Source organism: Culex pipiens, chromosome 2 (assembly GCF_016801865.2).
Source record: "Culex pipiens pallens isolate TS chromosome 2, TS_CPP_V2, whole genome shotgun sequence".
Lineage (NCBI taxonomy): Eukaryota > Metazoa > Arthropoda > Insecta > Diptera > Culicidae > Culex > Culex pipiens.
In genome coordinates, this window is record NC_068938.1 from 51,626,807 (window position 1) to 51,651,431 (window position 24,625).

At 34.4% G+C, this 24,625-nt stretch overlaps 1 protein-coding gene across 3 annotated transcripts in view; it reads left to right on the top strand.

The window, feature by feature from the left end:
* LOC120423139 (protein held out wings) overlaps positions 1-24,625 on the top strand; it is a 42,697-nt gene that overhangs the window by 13,074 nt on the left and 4,998 nt on the right. The window contains exons 3-4 of one of the 3 annotated variants that reach the window (XM_039586822.2): positions 16,258-16,386; positions 20,518-21,275. In XM_039586822.2, coding sequence (XP_039442756.1) covers positions 16,258-16,269 — 12 coding nt within the window. In that variant the 3' untranslated portion in view covers positions 16,270-16,386; positions 20,518-21,275. Of the gene's footprint in view, positions 1-16,257; positions 16,387-20,499; positions 21,276-24,625 lie in introns of all 3 variants that reach the window. The other 2 variants (XM_039586820.2, XM_039586821.2) reach the window with 2 other exon arrangements.

Below are 24,625 nucleotides of genomic sequence, written 5' to 3' on the forward strand. Positions count from 1 at the left end.
AGTGGGACATGATGGAGATTTACATGAAAATGATGTAGATTTACATGGAAATAATTTAGATTTACGTGAAAATAATTTAGATTTACATGGAAATGATGCACTTCGGAAAAAAAATGTTTTCGAATAGAGCAAATTCTGCAAATTTGGGATTCAAAATGACCGTTATGTTAGGCAATAAAATAAAAAGGAGTTCCACATCTGCTTGTCTTTACACCCAGGTTTGTTTTTTGTAGCTAAAGTACTTTCAACCTCCAGTGTCATTCCGCAAATCGTTAGGACAGGAGGGAAAATGCATGGACGGGGACAACAAGTTAATGACTTCACTCTCTATCACTATCATTCGCGGAACCAGCATCACTCGGTGCCGGAGTTGCGCAAAAATTCACGCATTGTCACTATGAGCCTCACGTAGCGTCAGCCTCATAAAATAACAATAATAACTTGCACCGACGACGACGACGACGTATGCGAAACAAAATATGGTGTGTGCCATTTAGTACTTAAACCTGCGCGCGAGTTAAGCCAAAACAGTATTTATGTATTTATTTATGTTGTGTGTCGCGCTCTTTAATAGCACTATAGAACTTTCGCATACTAACACATACCTTTGGTGGCGGTTGGTTGCGACCAGGGTGGGACTGTCCACGAGCATGACAACTATTCGCCAGTCATGGAGTTTGAAACAGTTGGTTTTATTTTCTGCATTTCACCTTGTAATTTTATTGTCGATTGATCATTCACCAATCAATAGTTTTACAACAGTCGGAGTGGAATTTTACTTGAAGAGAGAGTAAAATGACCCCGATTTTGTTTGAGAGCCAATCTACTGAGTGACATTTATCGCCGTTCAAACTCTTCTTACTTATCGAGTCGTGGTGGCCGATACTGTTAAGGCGCGTTATTGTAAATTTGAAGGTCATGGGATTCCCGAAGTATACATTTTTCTGCTCATTTTTTTTATATACAGAAATTAGTTCACTTGAAAAGGAGAAAAATCCAATTAACGACAGGCTACTGTTGTTTTTTCGCAACGCTTCCGAATGCCACAATTGGCGAAAATATTTAGCACATATGCTAAATTTTGCTGACTGCTTGATAAACAATGGTGGCTCGCGACCATCATGACTTGGCCAAATGCACTAATCGAGGCACTCGGGGGGCCTGTCTGAAGGAGGTCGGACCAAAAAGACGGACAGTCACGACTAACCAATTCCCCTTCCTCTCTCTATCTGTTTTTTTTGCTACTATTGTCGCGAAACGCAAAGAAAAGCTATTAATCTGTACTCACACCACTAGTCATTGCGGGGTTATTTTTCCTGAAACTGCTAATGCTCTCTCAAACACACTAATTGCATCACACTAACGAAAAAAAATGTTGCGCGGGGACATTCGCCGTTCTTGTTTTTTGTTTTGTTTTTGCGTGAGTTTTTTGGTGTCGTGTAAAATTAGCGTTAATTCGGAGACAAGGAGATCAAGGAAAAGCAATGGAAAACCTTTAAAATTAGTCAAATATGCTTGCTACAAACACTCGAATAACTGCTGCGGACGGAAACAAAAATGTATTAATTATGAAATCAAGTACAACTGTTAGGCTTGCGCTGGCTTCTACTTTAATTATATTTAAATCGAAACAAAACAAACAAACAAACTAGCAAATGTGTTAAGGAAGGATTTCAAACGCTAAGAGTACGCCATATGTCATGACCAGCCAAAAGTTTACACCTTAATATAATACGTTAGAGAACTATATTTCCATATTTGTAGATAAGAGCGTGAGATGTTGCTTCTATAGAACAAATAAACCAACAAATGTAATCGATTAGGGGAAAAAAATAAAACAAGTACTCATCTACAAAACAAAAAATATGCTAATAATGTAACCACAACCTGGAACGTACTTCATATGTTTGTGAAACAAATAATAATCGTAATAATATTTAATATACCTATAACCGCTCAAAAAATGTTGAATAAAACACAACCCAACTGACCCCAACTAGTTTTAATTTCACGACCTTTCTTGACTAATGTGCCTAATCAATCTCTCGTTCTACTACAACAACCAAAAAAAAACAACCGTTGATTCACCCTCCAAACACCACAAATCTTTCGACTCCACACCCTGCTGGCCCCCATGATCGGTTGCTCATGTTGTCCACCATCCACCCACCAGTGTCTAATACCTTCTTCTTTTTCGTATGTGTACATCGAGAACTGACTCCCCTCTGACTTTCTTTTGTTGTTGCTGGTTACTGTTTCACTTTTTCCCTGCCGGATTTTGGTCATTAGACTGTCTTCTGTTGAATAAAATTGAGTTTAAGAACATTGCATGATCATCAGCATCTAAGTAAATCCTTATAAAACTTTAATTTTTTAAGTAAATTGTTTGGTGTAATATTTGTGTCTGTTTTTCACTCCTTTGAATGAAAATCTGATTCAGAAAAACTTTTTAATTTAAATGTTTCAAGTTTTCAAACATTCTGCACCGTTGTTTGAAATGTTAGCATTTGGTGCAAAACAGGATATTAGTGTCCATGCGATGTAACGAAGTTGCGGAAACCTTCGGGCTCATAGGATTTTGCCTCAGGAACAAATGTTTTCATACAACGAAAAATTCCCAAAAATCGTTTAAAGCTCGCGATTTGCGATTTTAGTGAAAAATTACCTGATTTCATAGAAAATGTCATATTTTGTTCTTTAACACTGAAAAAAATGTTCAAATTGCCCCGTACTTTACTTCAAATTATAGCTAGGGGTCCCACCAATCATGTTCTGTATTCATATTACTCCAGGAAGTCGTCATTTTTATAGACAACATGATAAAGTACTAGAGGTGGGCAAAACCGCTCTTTTTTAGGAGCCGCTCATTTTCGTTCGCTCATTAAAAAGAGCCGCTCTTTTGAACGGTTCTTTCGCTCTTTTTTCAAAATTTGGATGAAAAGGGTTTATTTTAAGAATCGTGCGATTTTATGAGTTATTTCATACTGTACTTTTATAAATTATTTGATTGGCAAAAAAATAAAAATTAAAACGAGAAAACCATAGGTCTTGGTGGTCTCTATGTCAAGATTTCTACTCAATCCTAAACATTCGAGTAATTGAATGGCATTCAATCTAGGATTCTGGAAAAAATAATTTTTAAATTGCGTTTATTTCTACATGAATTGAATAAATGCTGATATTGTATTCGGAGAAAATACTTTGTGGATTCTTTTCTATAAACACTAAAGTTTAATCAGACAAAGGGATTTATTTTTTTTCCAAAATCTCTAAACTATTCAGTAGATTTTTGGTAATATTTTACAAATTATGCAATTTGAAGTGTTCAAATTTGTATTCCGGTAAAACTTTAATGTACAATCAGTAATACAATGAAAAGTTTGTTTTATACATTTTGTTTAGAAAATCATCTACTTTTGGGATTAACTTTTATAATATTTGAAAATGCATTTTCAATTCTCAAAAACAAATTTAATACTACATTTTCTTTGGAAATTCAATAAATTATATTCAGAACAAAAATCATGCCATCTTAAAACGGTTTTTTGAAAAGAACGGTGTTTAAAAAAGAACCGCGGTTCTTTTTTTGTGAGCCACGGTTCGTTCGCTCTTTTCAGAGAACCGGCTTTTTGAGCGGCTCGCTCTTTTTTTGCCCACCTCTATAAAGTACAGTACAGTACAAGAACATTTTTTGTGTCTGAAACTATTACGAATTTCTCTCTAAAACCAACATAAAAATGCCGCCAAAACCATTACCATCATCTTGTAAGCAACTTCTTTCTAAACAATTTTGCTTTTTGAATAATTGGTTTTTGTCACTTCAGGCCCAAGATATAGTCATTTTAGTAAAATAAAAATGCCGAATTTTCTAAATTTACTACGAAAACTGTTTAAAAAAAATCAATAGTTTCATTGATTCGACTATGTGACGTAAGCGCCATTGACAAGAAATGTATTTTAAATAAACGTTAAATATCTTTAATACTTCAAAATCGCATATTTTTTTAAATTTTTGGTAAAACCCGTTTTATTATGAAAATACTCTTGTTAAATAATTCAAATCAGCACGCAAAAAAACCAAAAACATACAAAAAATTAAAAATAGTTTTTTCAAGAGTTAATCAGATTTGAACACATGGTTGAACACTAGTGCGTCCATCCCGGGAATTTCCGGGACAAATTTCCCTGATTTTTTTGCTAAACCGGGAATTGCCGAATCCCGGGATTTTTATATTTTGTCCCGAGAATTCCCGAAACTAAAAAAAAAAAATCAAATTTTGGTCTGGAAATTCCGATTTGGTTGTGGAAATAGATGAACAGTTGAATTCTCAGAAATCGATAGGAATTTTTAAGCATTAATTTGGATTATAAGGGAAAATTGCTAAAATTTTAGTTTAAATATCGGCAAAATGCCTAGCGCTGTAAAAGGTTTACTATTTAATTTTAATTATTTTTTTAATACTTTCTTTTATATTTACTTATATTTATGATATTTACCTTAAAAAAATATCATATTTATTTATTTTTCATCAAACACTGGAATCTGGAGCAAATCAGGACAAAAGTAACAAATTAAGACAGCTTTTGAAGTCATTTTTTTGCTAAATGTTTGGAATGAACAAAACAACAAGTACACCGATTTGTATTTGTATTCAGACTGTAGTTCCGATTTTCCCCAGTTGGCTGTAGTGACTAAGAGATAACTTGTAAATTATGTTTTGTATTAAACATGAAGTTCTAAACAGATCTAACATTTCACATTGCCTGGTATCATTTTATTTGATTTCGCTTCTTGTTTTTTTAGACCGGTTTAAAGATTTTTCAAAGTTTTTGTAGCCATGTCATATAAACAAATAAACAAAAGAAATAAGAGAAACTTATTTTTTTGAATCATACGGTTTAAAAATTGTGGTTCATTTAAATCCAAAGCAAAAAAAGAAAAAAAAAAACATCTTTAATGTATTTTATGCTTTTTGAAAACTGCTGTCGTTGTTTAGATTGAAGTGTAGATTATCACTAGGCTTAGTGAATTTTCACGCTCGAAAAATGCAAATTTCACGGGGACCTTAATTTCAAAACTCAAAATTTCACGGAAATTTCGTGGATCGAGATTGATGTTGAAATAACTCTGAAAATCTTATGTATAAATCACAGAAACTACTTTTTATGCTTCATTATAAATTATTCTTCAATAAACTCAAAAAAAATCTTCACTAAATTTTAACGAGACACAAAAAAAATTAATTTAGTTTGCTTTTAACTGTATTCTAAAAACATGATTAACATGATTTAAGTTTTCGCAGCATTCACTTCTCAGTAAATGTTGTCACAATTTTATGTTAATGTATGTTTTGTTAACAATTCTTCAAATGTTTCATATCACGCTTTTTAACGGAAAACTAATAAAATTTACTTAAAAAGTCTTTATGGATGAAATATTTTTTAATGTTGTTATTTCAAATAATTGATTTGAGAAAATTGATAAATTTCACGAGATTTCACGAATATCTTTAAATTTCACGAATTTCACGCTGTCCGCGAAATCGTGAAAATTCACTAACCCTAATTATCACCAGTAAACAGTATTGAGCTACTTCTATGATTTTAAGTTTGAAAAACATGACAAATATGATAAAACATACATTTTACGACTGTTTCAAAAATTTCCCGAGATCCCTTGAATTCCCGGGATTTAAAAAATACTTTTCCCGTTCCCGGGGAAATTCAAAACCCGGGAAAATAGTGAAAATAGTGAAAATAATATTTTTTTAATAAACTATATAACTATAGTTTTTTCCCTTTTTTTAAAAAAATGGTAAATTCAGAAATCGGCAAGTTTTGCCTTCCTCACCTCACTGAGGAAAGGCTATAAAATCACACGAAAAATGAAATTCTTAATTTGACCTCCTAGAGACCCTTCTTCACGTATACATATCGACTCAGAATTAAGATCTGACTATCTGGTATGAATAATGGGTTAAATTGATAGAACACTGAAAGGTCCGCCCTTTTTTGTCTATTTTGGATAGCATTACCCTTTAAATGTGAGGAAGGCACCAACCACCTATTAATGAATTAATGGAACTTTTAAACGAAATACTCCTAAATTTGTATAGAGACTTATATGGAAGAAGCAATGATGCAACAATAATGATTTGAACACAAAAAAATCATGGAATTGAAAAACATTTATCTTTTATATTTTCATAAAGTATGAAAAAGTTATATTTATAACTATTCTCTATATTTTATGGCATTTCGAAAAAATAAAAGAAAGCATAACATAAAGCGATGTCAAACACATATTTTTCCACCACAAATTAAAATACAGCATATCTTCAAAATCCTCATTGCGTGCCCTCGTGCTCAGTTCCCATAAACCGCCCACGTTTAGCAGCACGGCCGTCTATAACGACGACGACAACGACTCGGAGTAAGATTTTGGAGTTGTGCCCAAGGGAATCTCGTATTCCCACACACACGCCAGCCGTTTTCCATCAGTTAGTTGTTAGCTAGGAACATTATTATGCACACCAAGCAACACTTGGCGTGCGTGTATTTTCGAATCTTGTGTGAGCTCTCTCTCTCTCTCTCTCGGTTTGAAATGGCCTTTTAGGCGCCCAAACGCCCATGCGCAAACGGTCCCATTTTGGACACACTTTGTCAGCATTTGGCCCCAGCGGATATGGAGTGAGAGGAAAAAAAAGGTGATAAATCAAATCACACCGCCCCCACCACTAGTGATCGGACGGTAAGGAAGATTTTAACAGTAGGGTGGTTCAACTTTCGGGAACAAATTGAAAAGTTTACGAAAGCATTTGGAAAGGTATTTTTTATATGAGAATTTCAGATGAAATTGACATAATTGAAATTTGAAAAATATCATTTTATGTTTGAAGTTTTCTTGCTTTTTTTTCAACAGCAAAAAGCCATAACTATTTTTTTCCCTTGAAAATTGGTTGAACAAATTATATTACAATCGATTGTAAATATTTTTGTACAAAAAAGTGGTTAAAGACAAACAAACGAGCTTCCTGAACAAAATACACTGAAGTAAAAATACACATAATTTCTATAAGATTTTTTGAGTTTATGGTTTGAAAGTCCAATTTCGCCCAATATTTTTGTAGAAATAGCCTCAGATATTACAAAAAGTTCACGAGAAATGCAGAGTGTCTCCCATGAAAAAATACCAAAATCATGTACTAAAACTGTTTTTTTCAATTAATCGTCAAATTAGTCAACCGATTCCTAATTTAGCCTGGAATTGCTCAAAAACGATCAAAAATGTAATTATAAAAAGCCGAGTGAAACTGAAGTCTTTTGTAATCACAAAAGCTGAATCACTCTAACATTTCGCGTCACTGCCCAAATGTGGAAGCACCCGGCTATAAATCCTTGGTGTGTGCATGATTCATAAACGGGTCGAAGCCGCGTGACCATTCGACAAGTGGCTTATTTACAGCCGGCTGCGAGGAAGCGCAAAATCTGGACCTGGCCAAATTAGTATTCCATATGAGACAAATTGAATTCAAATTGTCGTGTTCTCGCCGCGCAAAGGATTGTGCAACCTGTCTGGGGGTGAGGAACACATCGTTTGGGGGCAAGGGCGTGGGAAGACACACCACCAGCGCCGAGTACATACATTGTCCTCCCGGAACGGGAGAGATTCATGTGTCACTTTCCGAGCTAATGGAATATCGTTGGACCGGATCGTCGTTGAAGATGTAGATTAAGTTTTCAAAATAACTTTTTTTAATGTTTAAACAATTTATTTATTTTGTTGATATTTTTTACATACTTTTTAGAAGTTGATACGACCTTTTCAAATCACCTTCAAGCCATACAAATTATAAGTCCCCATCGTTACACTTCTAAGGCCGGTCTGTTGGGACACAAACAAAGCTAAGATGTCTCGTGTAGGCGAGGATTGGGTAAATATGGTGATCTACAAAAAAAGACAGACCACGCCAGCAACCGGCTGGCCCGCGGCTCAAAGATGGACAGTAATAATTTTGGAAAAATCGTAAAGCGAGATTTCGGTCCGGAGGTTCAGTTTTTGGCGCGGCGTTAATGACCATGGCGGGGTTGAACTTTTCTTTCCGGCAGAGGGCGAACGTGACTCATAGATTGAGTTTGATTAGAATTTGTCGTTTTTTATAGGATTTTATTCTGCGTGAGCAAATGTGCCCTCGAGTGAAGATTTTATTTCATTTTTTTGTGGCAGAAAAACGTTAACTTTCAGTTGGACTGAGCTCTTAAAATTATTTTTAAGCGTTGATTTGAGCATAGTTTTGAAAAAAATAAAATTCTGTAACATGTTTCATGACTAAACTGTTAGACAATCGTACACAGTCCAGAAAGGATTATCCAAAAATTTCAAAGGAAAAATGTAATCAGGAAAAAATCTTGTTTTTATGTCTTCCCATTCTTTACATCAAATTCGAGTTCAGCGACCTCATAATTATTTTGAGTGGTTGATTAATTTCGATCATCCGAAGTTATTTCTTCCGAGCACCACTGATAATCGAGACTTGACTGTATTTTAATATTCATATTGTGAAATAAAAAATAACAGTTGTTGTTTCGTAGAATAAACTTGATGTAAATAAATCAGCAGATCTGATATTTGACACCATTAACTAAGTGCTCTTCGTCAATATTTGGCGGGGTTAATATAAATAATTCGTCGGGGCTATTTTTATAACATTTTGTATCGTATTTATAGGATATTTATTCGAAAAAGTTATTGGAAATTTATAGAATCACTGGTATATTAGTATTATTTTTTATCAAATATACAGAAAGATCCTGATAAAATATGTTTCCAGTTTGTGATAGATTATTAACAAAAAGTTTCCAAACTTTGCCAGCTTTTAATAGTTTTTTTAGTTTTTCTAAACCAAAAAAAAAATGCTTAAAATACCTTGTAAACCTAATGAAAAAAGTTCCTCAGCACAATTTGTCACAAAAATACATCAAAAGATTACCAAAACTTGGAGAATTTCGCTCCAAACTACTCAATAATCCAGAAAATTTCCAAACTTGACTTAGCATTGATGATATTGATATGATTTCAATTTGTTTTTCGAATATTTTCCAATAAATTATCTTGAGGTTTGTCTCAAGATAATTATTTTTAAAACATGTACTGGGGTAGGCCACACAAGGTTTATGCACTATTTTTGGAATAAAGTTTATTCAGTAGTGTTTTAAAAATAGTTGCGTTGGAAATTCTTATTTTTAATTCCTGGGTGTTTAGATTTTCTTGCTAAAAAAATTAGTGTTATTATTTACTTAACCCTTTCGGACCTGAATTTTAAAAAAAATATTATGATGAGGAAATAATGTTAAAAATCATACGGAAATTATAGGCTACTTTTGGAAATTTATATTTTCGGCTCATATTTGACCCATCAAGCCTGAAAAGGTTAACAATTTTTTTAAGCTTTTTAACAAAATACATAAAAAACTAGGTAAAATTGATAAAAAGTTAGAATTTTGCCTAAAATTCTTTAAAGTTAGTTTTGATTATAAAAATATCGATTTATAGTGCATTTTCAACTAAACATAAACTGAACATACAGTTTGAAAGTATTAAAATTTGATATGAAATTTGTTCTACTCAAAATGCCACCAGATTTGAAAATTTTCTCGAGTTTTGTTTCAAAAAACTAATTTTAACTTCTCCTAGTAATAATTGTCAAAAAAATCCAAAAATGCAAATCATTCTCCGATCCAAACTCATTTTCATTGACAAAATCATGACACTTTGCGAATATTAAGTATAAGTATATTACTATTTCAAATGGAAATATGGGCTTATAGATATAAGCTAATTACATTGCTTATAACTGAAAACTGAATATTTTTTTCAGTGTATTGAATTATAGTAACCTGGATAGTTAATCATCAAAAAACAAGTTATTTTGAAAAGTGGTCAAAGACAAACTTATGGGAAAATGGACGAGCTTTCCGGTAAAAATATTTTCGAGACTGAAAACAGTACTAGTAAATGATTTGGGTATTTTTTTAAGGATATTTGCTCCATCCTATATTTTTCGTGAGTCTTTTTCTAACATTTTAGGCCTTTTTCACAAAAGTTTTGAGCGAAAAAAAATCGTGAGCTCACTTTCATATTCGACTTTTAAACTTAAAAATCAAAATAAAATCATAAAAGTGGCGTGTTTTTTCTTTCAGTGTATTTTTTCGGAAGGCCCGTCGAATTTCCTACAATTTTGTCTTTGACCACTTTTCAAATAACTCGTTTTTTGATGATTTAAGCTAATCAACTATCGAGGTTACTATCTTCCAATGAAATACACTGTAAAAAATATTCTGTTTTGTGTATTTTCTAACTCCACTCAAAACTATCAAATTATATAGTGCAACAATACGTTTAAAATCCAAGAAGGGCTACGAAGCTAACCTTTCAAAATTGATAATTCGTTTCAATTTTTTTTTGTAGCCATACATCTACGTGTCGCTTAGAAAAATCTGCTTAATCTTTGTGAGCAACAAAATTAGCAATTGAAACTTAATATTAAAACCCAATTCAGAAAAATTTTAGTCATGTTTAATATATGAAAGTTGTTGTTCTCACAACAATCAAAAATTACCAAAACTGGCCCTAGTGTATTTAAAAATAAGTGGTTATCAAGCACTAGTTTAGACAACTGACAAAAATAAAAATAAAACTCTTGAAGGATTTTTTGACCAACTTTATGAATGTCTTAATAGAAATATTCTTATATTTTTTGCTTGCTGACTTCGATTCCACCCAATTTTGTAGAACATTGCATTTTTTATCCATTGATTTTTTGACAATTCCATTGATGTTTTTTGAGTCAACAAAATTAGCTGCAATTCTTGTGTGGAATGATGCGACAGACATTAATTAATTCAACAAGAAAAAACCCTTGAAACGTCGATTTAACTATCAATTACCATATCCACCTCGAAATCAATTGCTAATTTCTAATTCCGGACATACCTAATGGCTCCGTCAACGACGACGGGCAGGCACATCGCCCCTCAAGTGGGTGTCGCTCAGCTTTGATCAGATTGCGGCTCTGCCAATCCCTATCCGGAGCACGATTCCTCGGTGACTAGGCTTAACTTCAGATCACGAGTGTACGCGTGGGTGACCCTATTATACACCGTCAGCCAAAAACGGCCGGGGCTGACGCAGAGCTAATTAGATTCAAATTGTAGTGCGCGCGGGTGCTCGCACCAACACATCACCTTGCCCGTTTGTCAATCCGACTTGACTTAAGGTTTGGAGATTGATTTGAATCTGAAATTGAGCAGACGCGCGGGCCGGCGGTTCATGATCGGTGGAAACGTCACCCACTGTAGAAAACGGCTCAATAGTAACCAAGGCAGCTAAACTCAGTTGATGAATTTTAGTTTTGTTGAAATTGTATCAGAAACTTATCCCTAAATAACCTCTTTTTTGCAACTGAGTTTACCAACCGTTGAGGAAACGGCAGCCGTGGGTAGATTAGCTCAAAGTGGGTGCCTGTGGTGGCCGTTGTGCAACAGAGTGATGATCTGCAGCAGCAGGGTGACCAGATGGTCAGTCGTGATCGCCGCCGTGCGTAGGAATTGGACCTGAAAGTTGCGATCGCGACACAATTTGCGTTGGGAGTCGTTTATCTTTCATCGTACAAACTGTGTGTGGATGGCGACGCGTTTCAATTTATTTTAACTCGCTGTTTAACCCCAGTCCTAAATCCCTTTCGAGTGCGCGCCGTGATGGTTCGTTGATTGGATCTGGTTGGCACAAACTGGCACACGCGGCACTAAATGTCACTTGCGCGGTGAAGATCAAAGGGAGGAATTGATTAATTTGACTAAATTAATTGTGACAATTTGGGAGGTAGTGCAATAAGATCAAATTTTTAAATACAGCCAAGTTTGGTTAACCAGATATTTTCAAAAAATATGATATAATATTCTAGGTTTTCGCATTTATTTTTTCGCGAGTTTGTATTTTTTATTTGAAAAAAAAATCAAATTATTCGCTCTACAGCATTGCCTTGGCGTTCTCGATTGCGAGATTCCTACTCGAAACTAGGTGTTCGAAGGCTTGATTGTTGAGGCAATTGCAAAACCTCTTTTTACACCTTAGCTTCCATCTACCCCGGGATTCGAACCGACGACCTTTGGATTGTTAGTCCAACTGTCTACCAGCGACTCCACCGAGGCAGGACCCAGGGAGACGACTCCTACACCTGGACTGAGCTATCGACCTAACCTCTAGGTAAGACCGGGGCCAACATTTACTTCCCTGTCCGACGGAAGGCAACCACGCTTACCCCTACACCACGGTCCCGGTTTTTTATTTGAATGTCACTTTTTTACATCGATCCTCTATGTACAAATAAGCCATTTTTCATTGTTGGTTTCTTTTTAGAAACTTGGGAGCTGTTTTTGCAAAAAAAAATCAATGAAAACGTTCGAAAATCTGTATCTTGATCTATTTGGTAACTTAAGTAAAGTTGTTGTAATGATTAGGATTTTTCAGGAAAAAATAGTACACGGGAAAACAAATTTCCGATTTTTTAATTTCATTTTTTTTATCACAAAAACTCGTTTTTGACAAACTTAATCGTTTCGAAAATTCCGAAAATCGTTTCCAGATGAAAGATTAAATTTTTAATCTAAGAGTTCTTTAGTGATTTTTTTTACAAAACAAAAAAAATCTCTGGAATTTTCTATTTAATTTTGTTGCTATTAAACCTTTTAAAGGATGATTTTTAGAAGTTCGAAATCATGACTAACATTTCAAAAGGGGCTAAAACGTATTATATAGTTCTTTGGAAAAGTTAGTCGTGACTTTGGAAATTAAAAAATATTATCATTATTCAAAAAGATGACATTGAAAGTCGTATCAATAATTTCCAAGATATCTTAGATTGAAAAATTAGAGCTAGTTACGAAGTACACAGAAAATAAATTTTCCCAATATTTACCCTTTGAAAGGCCACATCTCAGCAATGGATTGAGAATTCAGTATGAAATCCAAAAATAATATTTGGAAATGTATAAAGGCCAACTCTGACAATAAATTTGTATTTTTTTTTTCAATCAGAATAATTATTCACAGTTTTTTTTTTATTTCAAGTTTTTTAGGAAATCGAATGCTGTCACACAAATTTAAGTTCGATTTAATATTTTATACAAATTTCAAGCTTTTGAGTTATTTTCAATTCTTTACAAGTATTCAAATGTCTAATCTCAGCTTAATGACCCGATACACCCGATTGTACGAGGGTTTGTATAGGACTTTAGATAACAGCATCACAACAACAAAAGAATGATTTTTTTTCATTATCTGGCTTTTTACATAATTTTTGATTCTCGAAAATCATCAAAACTTCAAAAAATTATAGTGTTTAGAATCGGGATGATGTCAGCTATCCATTGAAGTTATAACTACAAGAAAATTTTCACTAAATACGTATTTTTCCTGTATTTTGAAAATGCGATGCTTCTCAAAAAAAATACTCAAAGTAATTGTTTCTGTTATACGGGTATCAAATGATCGGGTTTTTTCATACATTTCGAATATTATAACACACATTTATGAAAATACTCTAAATGTTCACAAAATTACGTATTTTTGGAAAAATACTCAAAAATTAAGATTTTTACAATATAAATATCAAATGATCGGGATTTTTTGATAAATTTAGAAAGCATTTTTTTAAACTACTCAAAATTTCACAAAACTACGTATTTTCGAAAAAATACTCAGAATTTCAGTTTTTAATGATCGGGATTTTGTCATACATTCCGAAAGTAATTACAATATTTTTTTTTAATACTCAAAATTTTCATAAAACTGCACATTTTGGATAAAAAATAGCAAAAATTTATGTGTTTTTTTATTTTTTGCAAAATGGGTATTAAATGATCGGGATTTTTTCAAATATTTCGAATGTTATAACAACATTTTTTGAAGGTACTCAATTTATTTTACAAAACTACGTATTTTCAAAATATGTGAAAATTTGGGGAATCTTTAAAAAAAATTGCATTCGAAATGTATAAATCAATCTCGATCATTCGATACACATATTGTAAAAATACTGAAATTTTGAGTACTTATTTTTAAATATATAGTTTTGTGAAAATTGGAAACGAATTACTTTCGAAATGTACGAAAAATCCCGATCATTTGATACACATATTGCAATAACAATAATTTTGATGTTTTATTCGGGAAAAATTGATTTTCCAAATACAGGGAAAATACGTATTTTTGTGAAAATGTTCATGTAATACGATTTGCAATGGATAGCTGACACCATCCCGATTCCAAAACACTATAACTTTTTTGAAGTTTGGATGATTTTTCAAAGAATTATAGCCAATGTCTCATAGTCAAAATCCCATAAGGCGTCATCCATAAAGTATGTCACGCTAAAATCGGCCAAAATTAACCCCCCCTCCCCCCTATGTCACACTTTGTCACGCTGGTTCTGACCCCCCTTCAGAAAGTACGTCACGTTTTGTCGGATCCCCCCCCCCTCCGCACTATCTTGTTTTTTGTACAATTTTACACAATAAAAAAAATCATGGGAAGGGGTACATCTTTTGTGTCAGAAAAAATGTGTAATTTTACCTTTGAAAATGAGTAATTTTACCACTTTTCTGGTGTAATGACACTTTTTGAGTCTAAATTGAGGTAAATTTACATCAATAAATCTGTAAAATTCAACCTTCAGAAATCACAGCTTCGAAATTTACACATTTTTTTACTGTGTGGCATGATTTATAAAAAGGATGATTTTGAAATTCGGAATTCATTCGAGAATGTTTTTAATTTTTACAGGTTGCGTTTGGATTTTTTAAATTTTGTTCAATGTTGTAGTGATAAAAATCACCATCACAGTTTTTTTAAGCATATTAAATCTATTATCAAAAACTCTGTTTCTTAAAGCCTTGAATCGTGTTTGATTTATGAGTAAAAGTTATCAAACATTAAATTTTTAAAGCTATATTTAAGAAAAAAAATTCAATATTAAATAAATAGTCTAGCGTGACGTCACAGTCTCACGTACCCCCCCTCTCCCCCTTGTCACACTTTGTCACACTTGCGACAACCCCCCCTCCCCCCCTAGAGCGTGACGTACTTTATGGATGACGCCTAAGCTGTGTGCTTCAGTTATGCACGCCTCGGTTTTGCATCCCCTATATGCGGTGCTAAACCGAGGCATTACTGTATTCTGGTTGAATGGATTGAATTAAACAATTTAAAATATCTAAATAAACAATTCTTGGCATATAAATTTAAAATAAACAATTCTTCCAAGTAGATTATACAATCCTTACTTATCGTTCCAAATTGTATCATTTATTCGCACACAACAGTCATTGTCGCAAATTTACGACCCAACTGCTTCGCAAAAAACCAGCCGTTCCCAACGTCTCACTCCAAAGTTTTCCCGCTCATCTGAACAAATTTCACCGGCCGCGGCGGCATCCACGATCCGCCAATTCGAAACACTCAAAATCCACCGTTTTCTTTCCCAAGCTCCACAAATGACCGGCGGCACATTGCTCTCCTCTCGGCTTTCTGCTCAATAAAGAACATTTAATTGTTTTCAACCTGTTTTTCCCGCTCGACTTTCCTGTGACCACTTGGCTTCTCCTCCTCCGCACAGAGATTGCTTTTCCCGCAAACACTGCCACGGTTTTCGGCCATTAATCCACTCGTTTTTCTGAATTTTACAGCCCATTGAAAGCTCTCGGACGCGACAACTCACGCAGCCGTGAACAAAACGTCCATTGTTGGCTTAATGCCTCTATACCTTGCGCAGATGACACAACTTCTTCGTCTTCCCTTTGAGATTCAAACAAACGCGGAGGAGAAAGATCTTAAATTTATGATGTGTGTGTTTGGTGTGTGAAAAATTAGGGGAAAACTGAAAACAGAAAACCATATTTATTCTATTTTTACCTCAGTTCCCTCACCCCGATTTGCCCGGCGTTGAATCATCATCTCGCGCTGCGTGTTTTACCTGTGTCGAATGTCACATTTGCTTACTCAGAACGCTTGTCAAATTCATACCCCCGGTGGACGGTAAACAGGGTCCTGAAACTCGCACTCGAAAAAAATGTCGTAAACGTCGAGTAATTTGGTTCGCTTACTCACCTGCTGGCTAAAACCAATGATTTGTAACGACCTTCCTAATCTAATTTTCAAATAAAAAAAAAAACATGCTTCCAAATTTAATATCTCCGCAGGTTAATCAATGACCGGCTGCTGCGCGACGGGCTGGTCCACTAAACACTTGTGCTAACCAGAGACAAATTAACACATTTTAAACTAGGTATTGATCGCCGCAACTGACTGAACGCCTCACAAATAAGACGGTAAGCTTGGCACTATGGTTAATCGCTTTCTGTTAGTTTAAATCAATTAAACACAAAAAGGGAAAGAATGATTCACACCCTTTATAACGTGCATCTTTATACATTAATTGATATTAATAAAAATTTGATAAAAAAAAGCATTCAAACTAACACACACACCGGTCGGACGTAATCCTCATTCCCACATATCGCTCACTCAAATTTCCACAAATCAAAATTGAACCAGATAAACTCCACCCGCCCCAGCCTCAGTTCTGATCCAGTGATGATCTAATTTTCGTTGGGGAAAATTACCGCACCACATGCCAACCAATCACCCAACTGGCATCACATGCTTCAACATTACGATAAAGTAGTTAAAAGTCGATAGTTCTAACCAGCTTCAATTGAATCAAACTTGATCCGACTTAGTCACTAATTGGGAGGAAATAATCTTATCAGAAAATACGGTTTAATTTTTTACTCAATGGTTACAATCAGATAAGATATTCGTCAAAATATAATAAATACTTTAACATTCTACTCGGTTGTAATGTTTTCTATTAGGGGTGACAGTTTCTTCAAAAACATAAAAAATCTCAAAACGATTGTAAAACTCAGACGAAATCAACTGCAAACTGTTGAAAATTCAATTATTCAATATTTTAAATAGATTTGGACTCATCCTAGAAATTCAATAATGAAATACAATACCATAGAAAATAACTACACTCCCAAAAAAATCTATTTTTTTATTACTTTTACTTGTCCAACCTCTTGAAACATGGTAGAAATCGAGGGGACAAAACAAGAAAAGATCTGGAGTTTTTTTTTAAAAGGTCCAATAAACCAAATTTTCAGTTTTTGCTTTTTGGGTGTTTTTAATACCCCTGACTTAAGGCGGTTTCAAAAACACCCAAAAAGCAAAAACTGGAAATTTGGTTTATTGGACCTTTTTTTTTAAAAAAAGCTCCAGAGATAAATCTGATTACAATTTTGACTTTAAAACATTTTGACATCTTTCATCAAAAACTGCACATTGTTTCTGAATTGGCAATTATTAAAAATTACAAATTTGATGATCATTTAGTGATAACCAAATTTTGATATTATTAAGCTGCCGGCAGTTTTAAATTAGCAGCCATAAAAAAATCTTAACCTAATTTTTTTGCTTTCAAAATTTGTGGTTTTTTTTAGCATGTTTTAATGATTAAACGTTTTGAAAATAGTTCAATAGATAAACATGCTGTTAAATTGAAATTCAAGATATAGAATTTGTGTTAGAATTTGTGAAAAAATAACAATTTAATTTTTGAGTCATCTTGTCTTGTGTGTTTCTTGTCAACAGGCAAACATAATTATGTTATAGTTTAAAAGTACACCAATTTTTTTAAAATTTTAAAACAGCGAGGCATGTCGATAAATGCCTCGTTTTAAGCAATCATATTAATTTAAATCATTCGAAAAATTCATCAATTAAAAAAAAAAGATTATCAAGAAAATTTACAGAAACATAAATTTTAGAAAATGAGTTAATCTCTAGAACTTTGCAAATTTTTAAGAGATTTTTAAATTTGTATACTTTGATTAATTGAAACTTTGTCTATGCATTTTGGAACAAAAATTTTTACATAAAGGTTTCAAACAATTTTTCGGGCTGGTCATACAAAATGGGCATGTGAATTTTCAAAAAAAAAAATGATCTTTAGAAGGCATTTTTTATCGATTTGATGTCTTGGCAAAGTTGTAGGTTATGATTGAAACTTATCAGAAAAAATAAACACAAAAAAATCCCGATTCTTTTATTCGACTTTTTATCGCTAAAAACTATTTTTATAAAATATCTATTTTTTTAAATTTTCAATATTTTGTGATATGTTTCAGGTTTAGAACCCATATTTTGCACTAGAGTTTAGAATGGTGCAAAATCTAGTACCGGAGTCATGATTTTTAGAAAAAATCTATTGGTTCGATTTTTGATTTAAATAATGAAACTTTGAAAAAAAAAATTCAGTTCTTTTCAATAAAATTTTATAATAAAGAATTTTGAAATTGTTCAAATATTTATTTTAACCATTTTCAAATGTTGGGCTGGATTTTTAATTTCAAAAATATGTTTTTCTTAAAATATTATTTTTTTAGCATCAAATATCAAAACAAAGTTATCGCTAGTTACCTGGGTGCAGAATAGTGGTTCGCAAAGCGGCCTCAATTTAGAGCTGTCAAAACGGAACCAATTTACTGCTCGCAAAATGATACCATGAAGTGGGAAGTATTGTAATCGATCTTTAATTTATTTTGATTTTATAATTAATTTATATTTGAGATATTCAAAGTCAACACATCTTAAGAAGAGGGTTGAAATCAAGATTGCCATAATTCGTCGCTAACATTTCAATAATAATTTTAAAATGTTAGCGAAGGATTTTCAAAAATTATGAATGGCACCTGCGAAATAATATTGAATAATCTTACTCCGATGTTATCGCTGCGCATCAAAGATACATAATCTCGGAACTTCCATTCGGTTCCTCTTCTGATTCACAAAATTTCACACAATTCTGACGCAATTTTTCGTCACGTGGAAAACAAAAAAGACCTCTTTTGGCCGCCCATCGCTTAGTCTACGAACAAAAAAAGCGCAAAAACTCAACAGATCCAAAATGTTTCAAAACAAGTCACTTCAGTAGCAAAAAATATGTCACGCTTGAGCTTGGACATAGCCTGCTACTTTGTTTATGTTTACAGCTGTGGTGCAGTTGTAGTAGTGAGGAGCAGTAGGGAGCATTCGAAAATCACGTTACGCATTCTGTCTTTTCAACACCCAGCTAGTTACATAAGGGCTAATCAGATAACACTGTGAAAAAAAAAATCATTTTTCACAAAATTTAAGCTTTAAGAGGCTGTTTTTTGATCCACAAAGTCAGAAATGAAGAATTGTAGAAAATTTTCTCAGATTTTGTAAAAAAAAATTGCTGGTGTGCTTTTTCTTCATGAAGTATTTATAAATTGCGAAAAACTGAACATTTAAGAAAAAATCCTAGAAATGCCTATAACTGTGAACCGTGCCGTAATGGGTAAATTAATTTTCATCGCAATTGATTTTACATCTAAAAATTGTTTGAAAAACCAATGATAGCAAATGACTTCTTTTGACATAGGGAATGCAGCGATTTGTGAACGAAAAGAATTACTTTAGTGGTATTGTTTAGCAGCATTAAAAACGATATACAACAAGATTGCAACTTGGGTCACCTTAATAAAAAAAATAGCAGCGGTTTTTTTTCATTGAATTATTGTATTGTCTTTTTTTTCTCATGGTTCTTGTTTCGATTTTTTATTCATTAAACAAAATATAAAATAGAAAAATAAGCATAGTCACAAGGGTGTCCTTGATCATACCAACTGTAAAAATTATATCGGTGTTGTTTAAAAATCCACCCATTTTTTTTTTTTTTTTTTACAAAATTGTTAGTTTTGTTAGGTATTTTTTACAAAAACTAAATATTTGTTTTAAAAAATTAGTAAAGACACATAAAACATCCAAAGAGCCAAACAAAAATAGTTTATTACATGAAAATCGTCTAATAATGAGAAAAACTTCCAATGGGCAAAAGTTATAGCAAGAACTTAAAGTAGTACGATCACCATTAAAAGGTGGATTTTTATAGCACATTTTAAAGTGTTTCAAAAAACCATTCTAATGCATTTGCATTAAAAAGAATTGGATTTTATCAAGCTTTACGAACATGCGAGGTAATTTGAGATTTTTAAAGAATACTATAATCCCTTTGTCGTTGACGGCTTATATTTCGCATGAGTTCATCTCAAACGCTGAACATTTCATCCAAATCGGGACACCTAGATCTAACTTGTGACACACTAAAGGAAAACTCGCTGTCAAGAGATTAATGATCACAAGTTCATGGGCATTAGATTTTTGACGTTTTTTTTTTAAATTAATGTTCATCTACAAGCAGAGATGAGTTTCACAGGGTTTATCATAACTATCCCTTTCCATAAATAATTTTCCAAAATGCTTCGCTTATCCTACTCCTAAACCCTCAACAACAAAAATCCTTCCCGAACAACCGTGTGTGTGTTAGCTGTATTTATAATATCAAATTATCTTAGTCTCTATCCTTGTTCCAGGTCAGACAGTTCTGATGGACGGACGGCCCACGTCCTGTTGCATTCTACTACCACAACCCCCCACCCTCTAATCAATACCAGTACTACAACTTCGACCACTACAACTTGATTCCTTCCTGCCTTCCATAAATTCTACACCAAAACAGCCGGCGGCGTGGACGACCCATTCGCCATTCGGCCAGCTTCCGGTAGATTCCGCCAGCAGCGCGAGGAGTTGTGGCATGGTGCTGTACTTCCAGTAGTAGTAGCAGTAGCAGCAGTAGCAAGGGCCTTTCCAGCAGCCAGAACGACACGAAGCAGCAATGAAAATTGTTCTAGTTGTGTTTTTTTATTCTCTCTCTCTCTCTATCTCTTTAATGAAGACAAGTTTTTATACTCTATTTAAGTAGTTATTTTAATTGACGATATAGACTCACTATTTTATACACCCCACACAAGAAAACGAACACACACACACGCGGACAAATTTATCACTTGCAGTTCAGCATTAGGCATCGACGTGAGGAATTTTTTAGTTAATTTATTGCTACGATTTTAGTCTCGTATATTTATGAAATTGATGGTTCAAAGAGAGGAGCAAGTCGCGGTTAGTAGAGTACTGTTTTGTTTTAGTTAGCAGACACTAGTATTGTCGATTGAGCGAACAATTAGTATGAGGTATTGCAGCTGTTGTTGTCACCGCATCGGGGCTGTCACACTACACTTCGAGGTGTTTGGACAAGTTTTGGGACGACCGCGGATTTTATCAACATCGAAAGGTAAGCAGCATGAAAACTATATTGTTCATTCTGAAATATTTCATTTCATGCAAACTTCAGATTTTTCGAAAATAAATTTAATAAACATCTTATGCGGTTACTTGTATCAAGCATTGGCATGCGGTTTTGCGTGATAAATTTTTCTCTCCTGGGGTCCATTGGAGAAGCTGGTCTCCAAAGCCGGTTTTCCACGTTCTTTTCCGACCGGTTTTACCAAACCATGTCCAGTGTCCACCTCCGAGTTACTCTAACTTTTCAGTGGACTATCCATTTTCAAGTCTTATTTCGAAAAGAAAATAAAGATTTGCTCCAGTAATTGTAGCAAAATGTAGAAAACTGGCTATTTTCAGACCATTTCGGAATCTTTCCCAGCTGCAACTGCAGCGACCGCGCATGCGCATGTCAACTCGGTTTAGCCATGCTTTGGGTGCCAGGCACCAGGTTTCACGATCCACCCCCGCGCGACTTGCCATGAGGCCTGGTATCTCGAGTGCCGCCGCGGGAGTGTGCATTTTATGTGTGCGTGTGTTCTGTATATTTTCGTTCTCGGTTCCCGGCGTCGGTTCGGTTCGGTTCAGGCACATTCCAGGGATATTTTTAAACTTTTGGAGCAGCAACGTGCCCCGGCTGGTTTTGGTTTCTGCTGGCTGCCACCACAACGACATGTGCGCCGCCAGTATGGGGGAATTTATGTTTGCTTGAGAGCGAGCTGCACCGGCTCGATATGCTTGAGAGGAAAATTATTTCATTTTTTTATTGGAAAATGTATGAATTTGATATCGTGGAATCGATTTGGATCGAAAATCTTCGTTGAGGGGCGAAATTTATAATGGCGACTTGAAGGTTATGGTTTAACGATCAATAAATTGAGTGTAATGCTGAATCTACAATTGTGCAATTAAAAACGAAACCATGAATCTCCAAAAGGAGAAAAAATAACTGAATAAATCCTACTTGCAATTAAACTCAGATCAATTTCTGTATGACAAACAAGCAATAGATGTGAAGTTAAAAAAAATAGTCAAATGTTTTCAAATAAAAATAAATTTGTGCCAGTCCACTGAGGAAAGGCTATGGTTTAGTTCTTTAGATGTTCGCAAAATACGGGAATTTCTCAAGCAATTTTGCATCACTAGTGTTTCCATACAAGTCTCCATACAATAATTTCGGGGGCTGGTGTGTATGATACCCGCTGGCCGGCAGCGAAATTATGAGAATGTATAGTTTTTATCTGACTTGGCTTATGCTGATACAGCTTATCTCAGTCCCGAAAATTAGGTGATGTTATCCCACGCGGTGCTTCCATCGACCCATTTCAGAATTACAGAGCTCCTTGTGGTACAATTCCGAGGTCGTTGGGCATTGTCCGCCCCGCCTAAACATAGAAGCAAGCATATGAAGGATCCTCGACCTATATTTATACTTCCAATCCCTTCAGGCAAATCAGGGATCAGCGCGTATTTAATATTAGAAGATGGCATATTTAAACACTACGGATCAATTTACTGCTATAATATAAACTAGAGAGCGAATTATTACTCTTCAAATCGAGCTGTCAAATCTGGGTTCCAATCGAGCGACAAGACAATGCAAGAACAAGATTGGAATCATCTTAATTTTTTTCTGAGTGTGTGTATGTGTGTGTGTGTGTGTGTGTGTGTGTGTGTGTGTGTGTGTGTGTGTGTGTGTGTGTGTGTGTGTGTGTGTGTGTGTGTTCCAATCCAATACCCGCTGGCCGGCAGCGAAATTATGGGAAAGTATAGTTTGTATCAGACTATTTTATGCTGATACAACATATATCAGTCCCGGGTATTAGGTGGTGACAGCCCTCGCGCTGCTTCCAAAGATCCATTTCAGAATGGTAGAGATCCTAGCGGCCCAATTCCGAGGTCATTGGGCATTGTCTGGCCCCGCCTGAACATAGAGCAAGAACCAGACGGGTCCTCGACCTATCTTTAAACTTTCAATCCCATCAGGCAAAACAAGGATCAGCACGCATATAGTGGTAAATAAAGGCATTTTCATTGTTCTTTAAAATTGCTGCAACGCGATCTCCTCCAGAACTGGCTGAGATTTTCTCTAATTTTGTCACTTCCCACTCTTTTCTTCTTCTGCGCCAAAACGACAACAAAGCAGCCAGCGAAAAAGCTGGACTTGCTTCGACGTGAACTCCTCCAGAACTCGGAATCACCTTATATTTTTTTTCTGAGCAGAAAACAAAGTTTCTGTGAAACTTTTGTTTACAGTAAATATAATTAAGAAAAATAGTTTCACTTAACTTATGATGCAGAAAATCTTGTTTTTTTAATCAAAAATATTTTAAATTGATTCCAACCTTGTTCTTGCATGGTGTTGTCGCTTGATTGGCACCCAGCCTTGACTCCTCGATTAGTTCCCCGAGAGTAACAATTCGCCTCTCCATATAGGCTCTCTTATGTAAACCTCCTGATAGATTTCATACTTAGCGCTCCAAGCCACCAACCCAAAGGTGTGAGTTCGAATCCCACCTGATTAATTTTCGTTTTTAATCATAATCAAAGTTAAAATTCCTGGTTCCAAATTTCAACAGTACTAACCGGGATTTAATCCCTGAACCTTCTGCTTGTGGGGCAGAAGCCGCAACCATTAAGCCACGAAGCCGGTTCTCCATACAATTTTGGGGGCCGGTCATACAAAATGGGTACTTAAATATATGAAGTGCTGTATATTAAGATGGGATTTTCTGATCGATTTAATGTCTTAGGCAAAGTTGCTGATTAGAATTTGGACTATTTAAGAAAAAATAGTTACACTCTAAAAACTGTAGTTTCAGAGATATATTTTTTTAAGAAGTGTATTTTTTTTAAGTGTTGAAAAAAACGCTCCAAATTTGTCCAACTTTCTAAATAATCATGCAAAGTTAGAAAAAACACGAAATTTTAAAATAATTTTTTTTTGTTCTGAGTGAAAAATTAACCGTTTTGGGTTAATGTAGATTCGAAAAGTACATTAAATTTCCCATAAAATGACATGTTCCAATTTTTTTTACAGTTGAAAAAATAGCAGAGTTTTTCAAACTTTTTTAGTGTTTTTTTTTCGATGAAAATACGTTTTTTCGGAATTTTGAGTACGCCATCACATCGGGCGTCCAATTTTACAAAATAGTCCCTTTGACACCAAATTTCTATCTCATCACCATTTCAGGTTGAACATTATTCAAAAACAAGTATTTTTTCGCATGTTCAAAAATGAGGGGGTCGTATCGCCCCTCCGTCACGAGATATCATAAAACGAATTGCATTCGTGATCAGGGACAAAAATTACCCCTTAGGACAACGTTTAACGCAAATCGAATAGGGGTTGGGGTAACT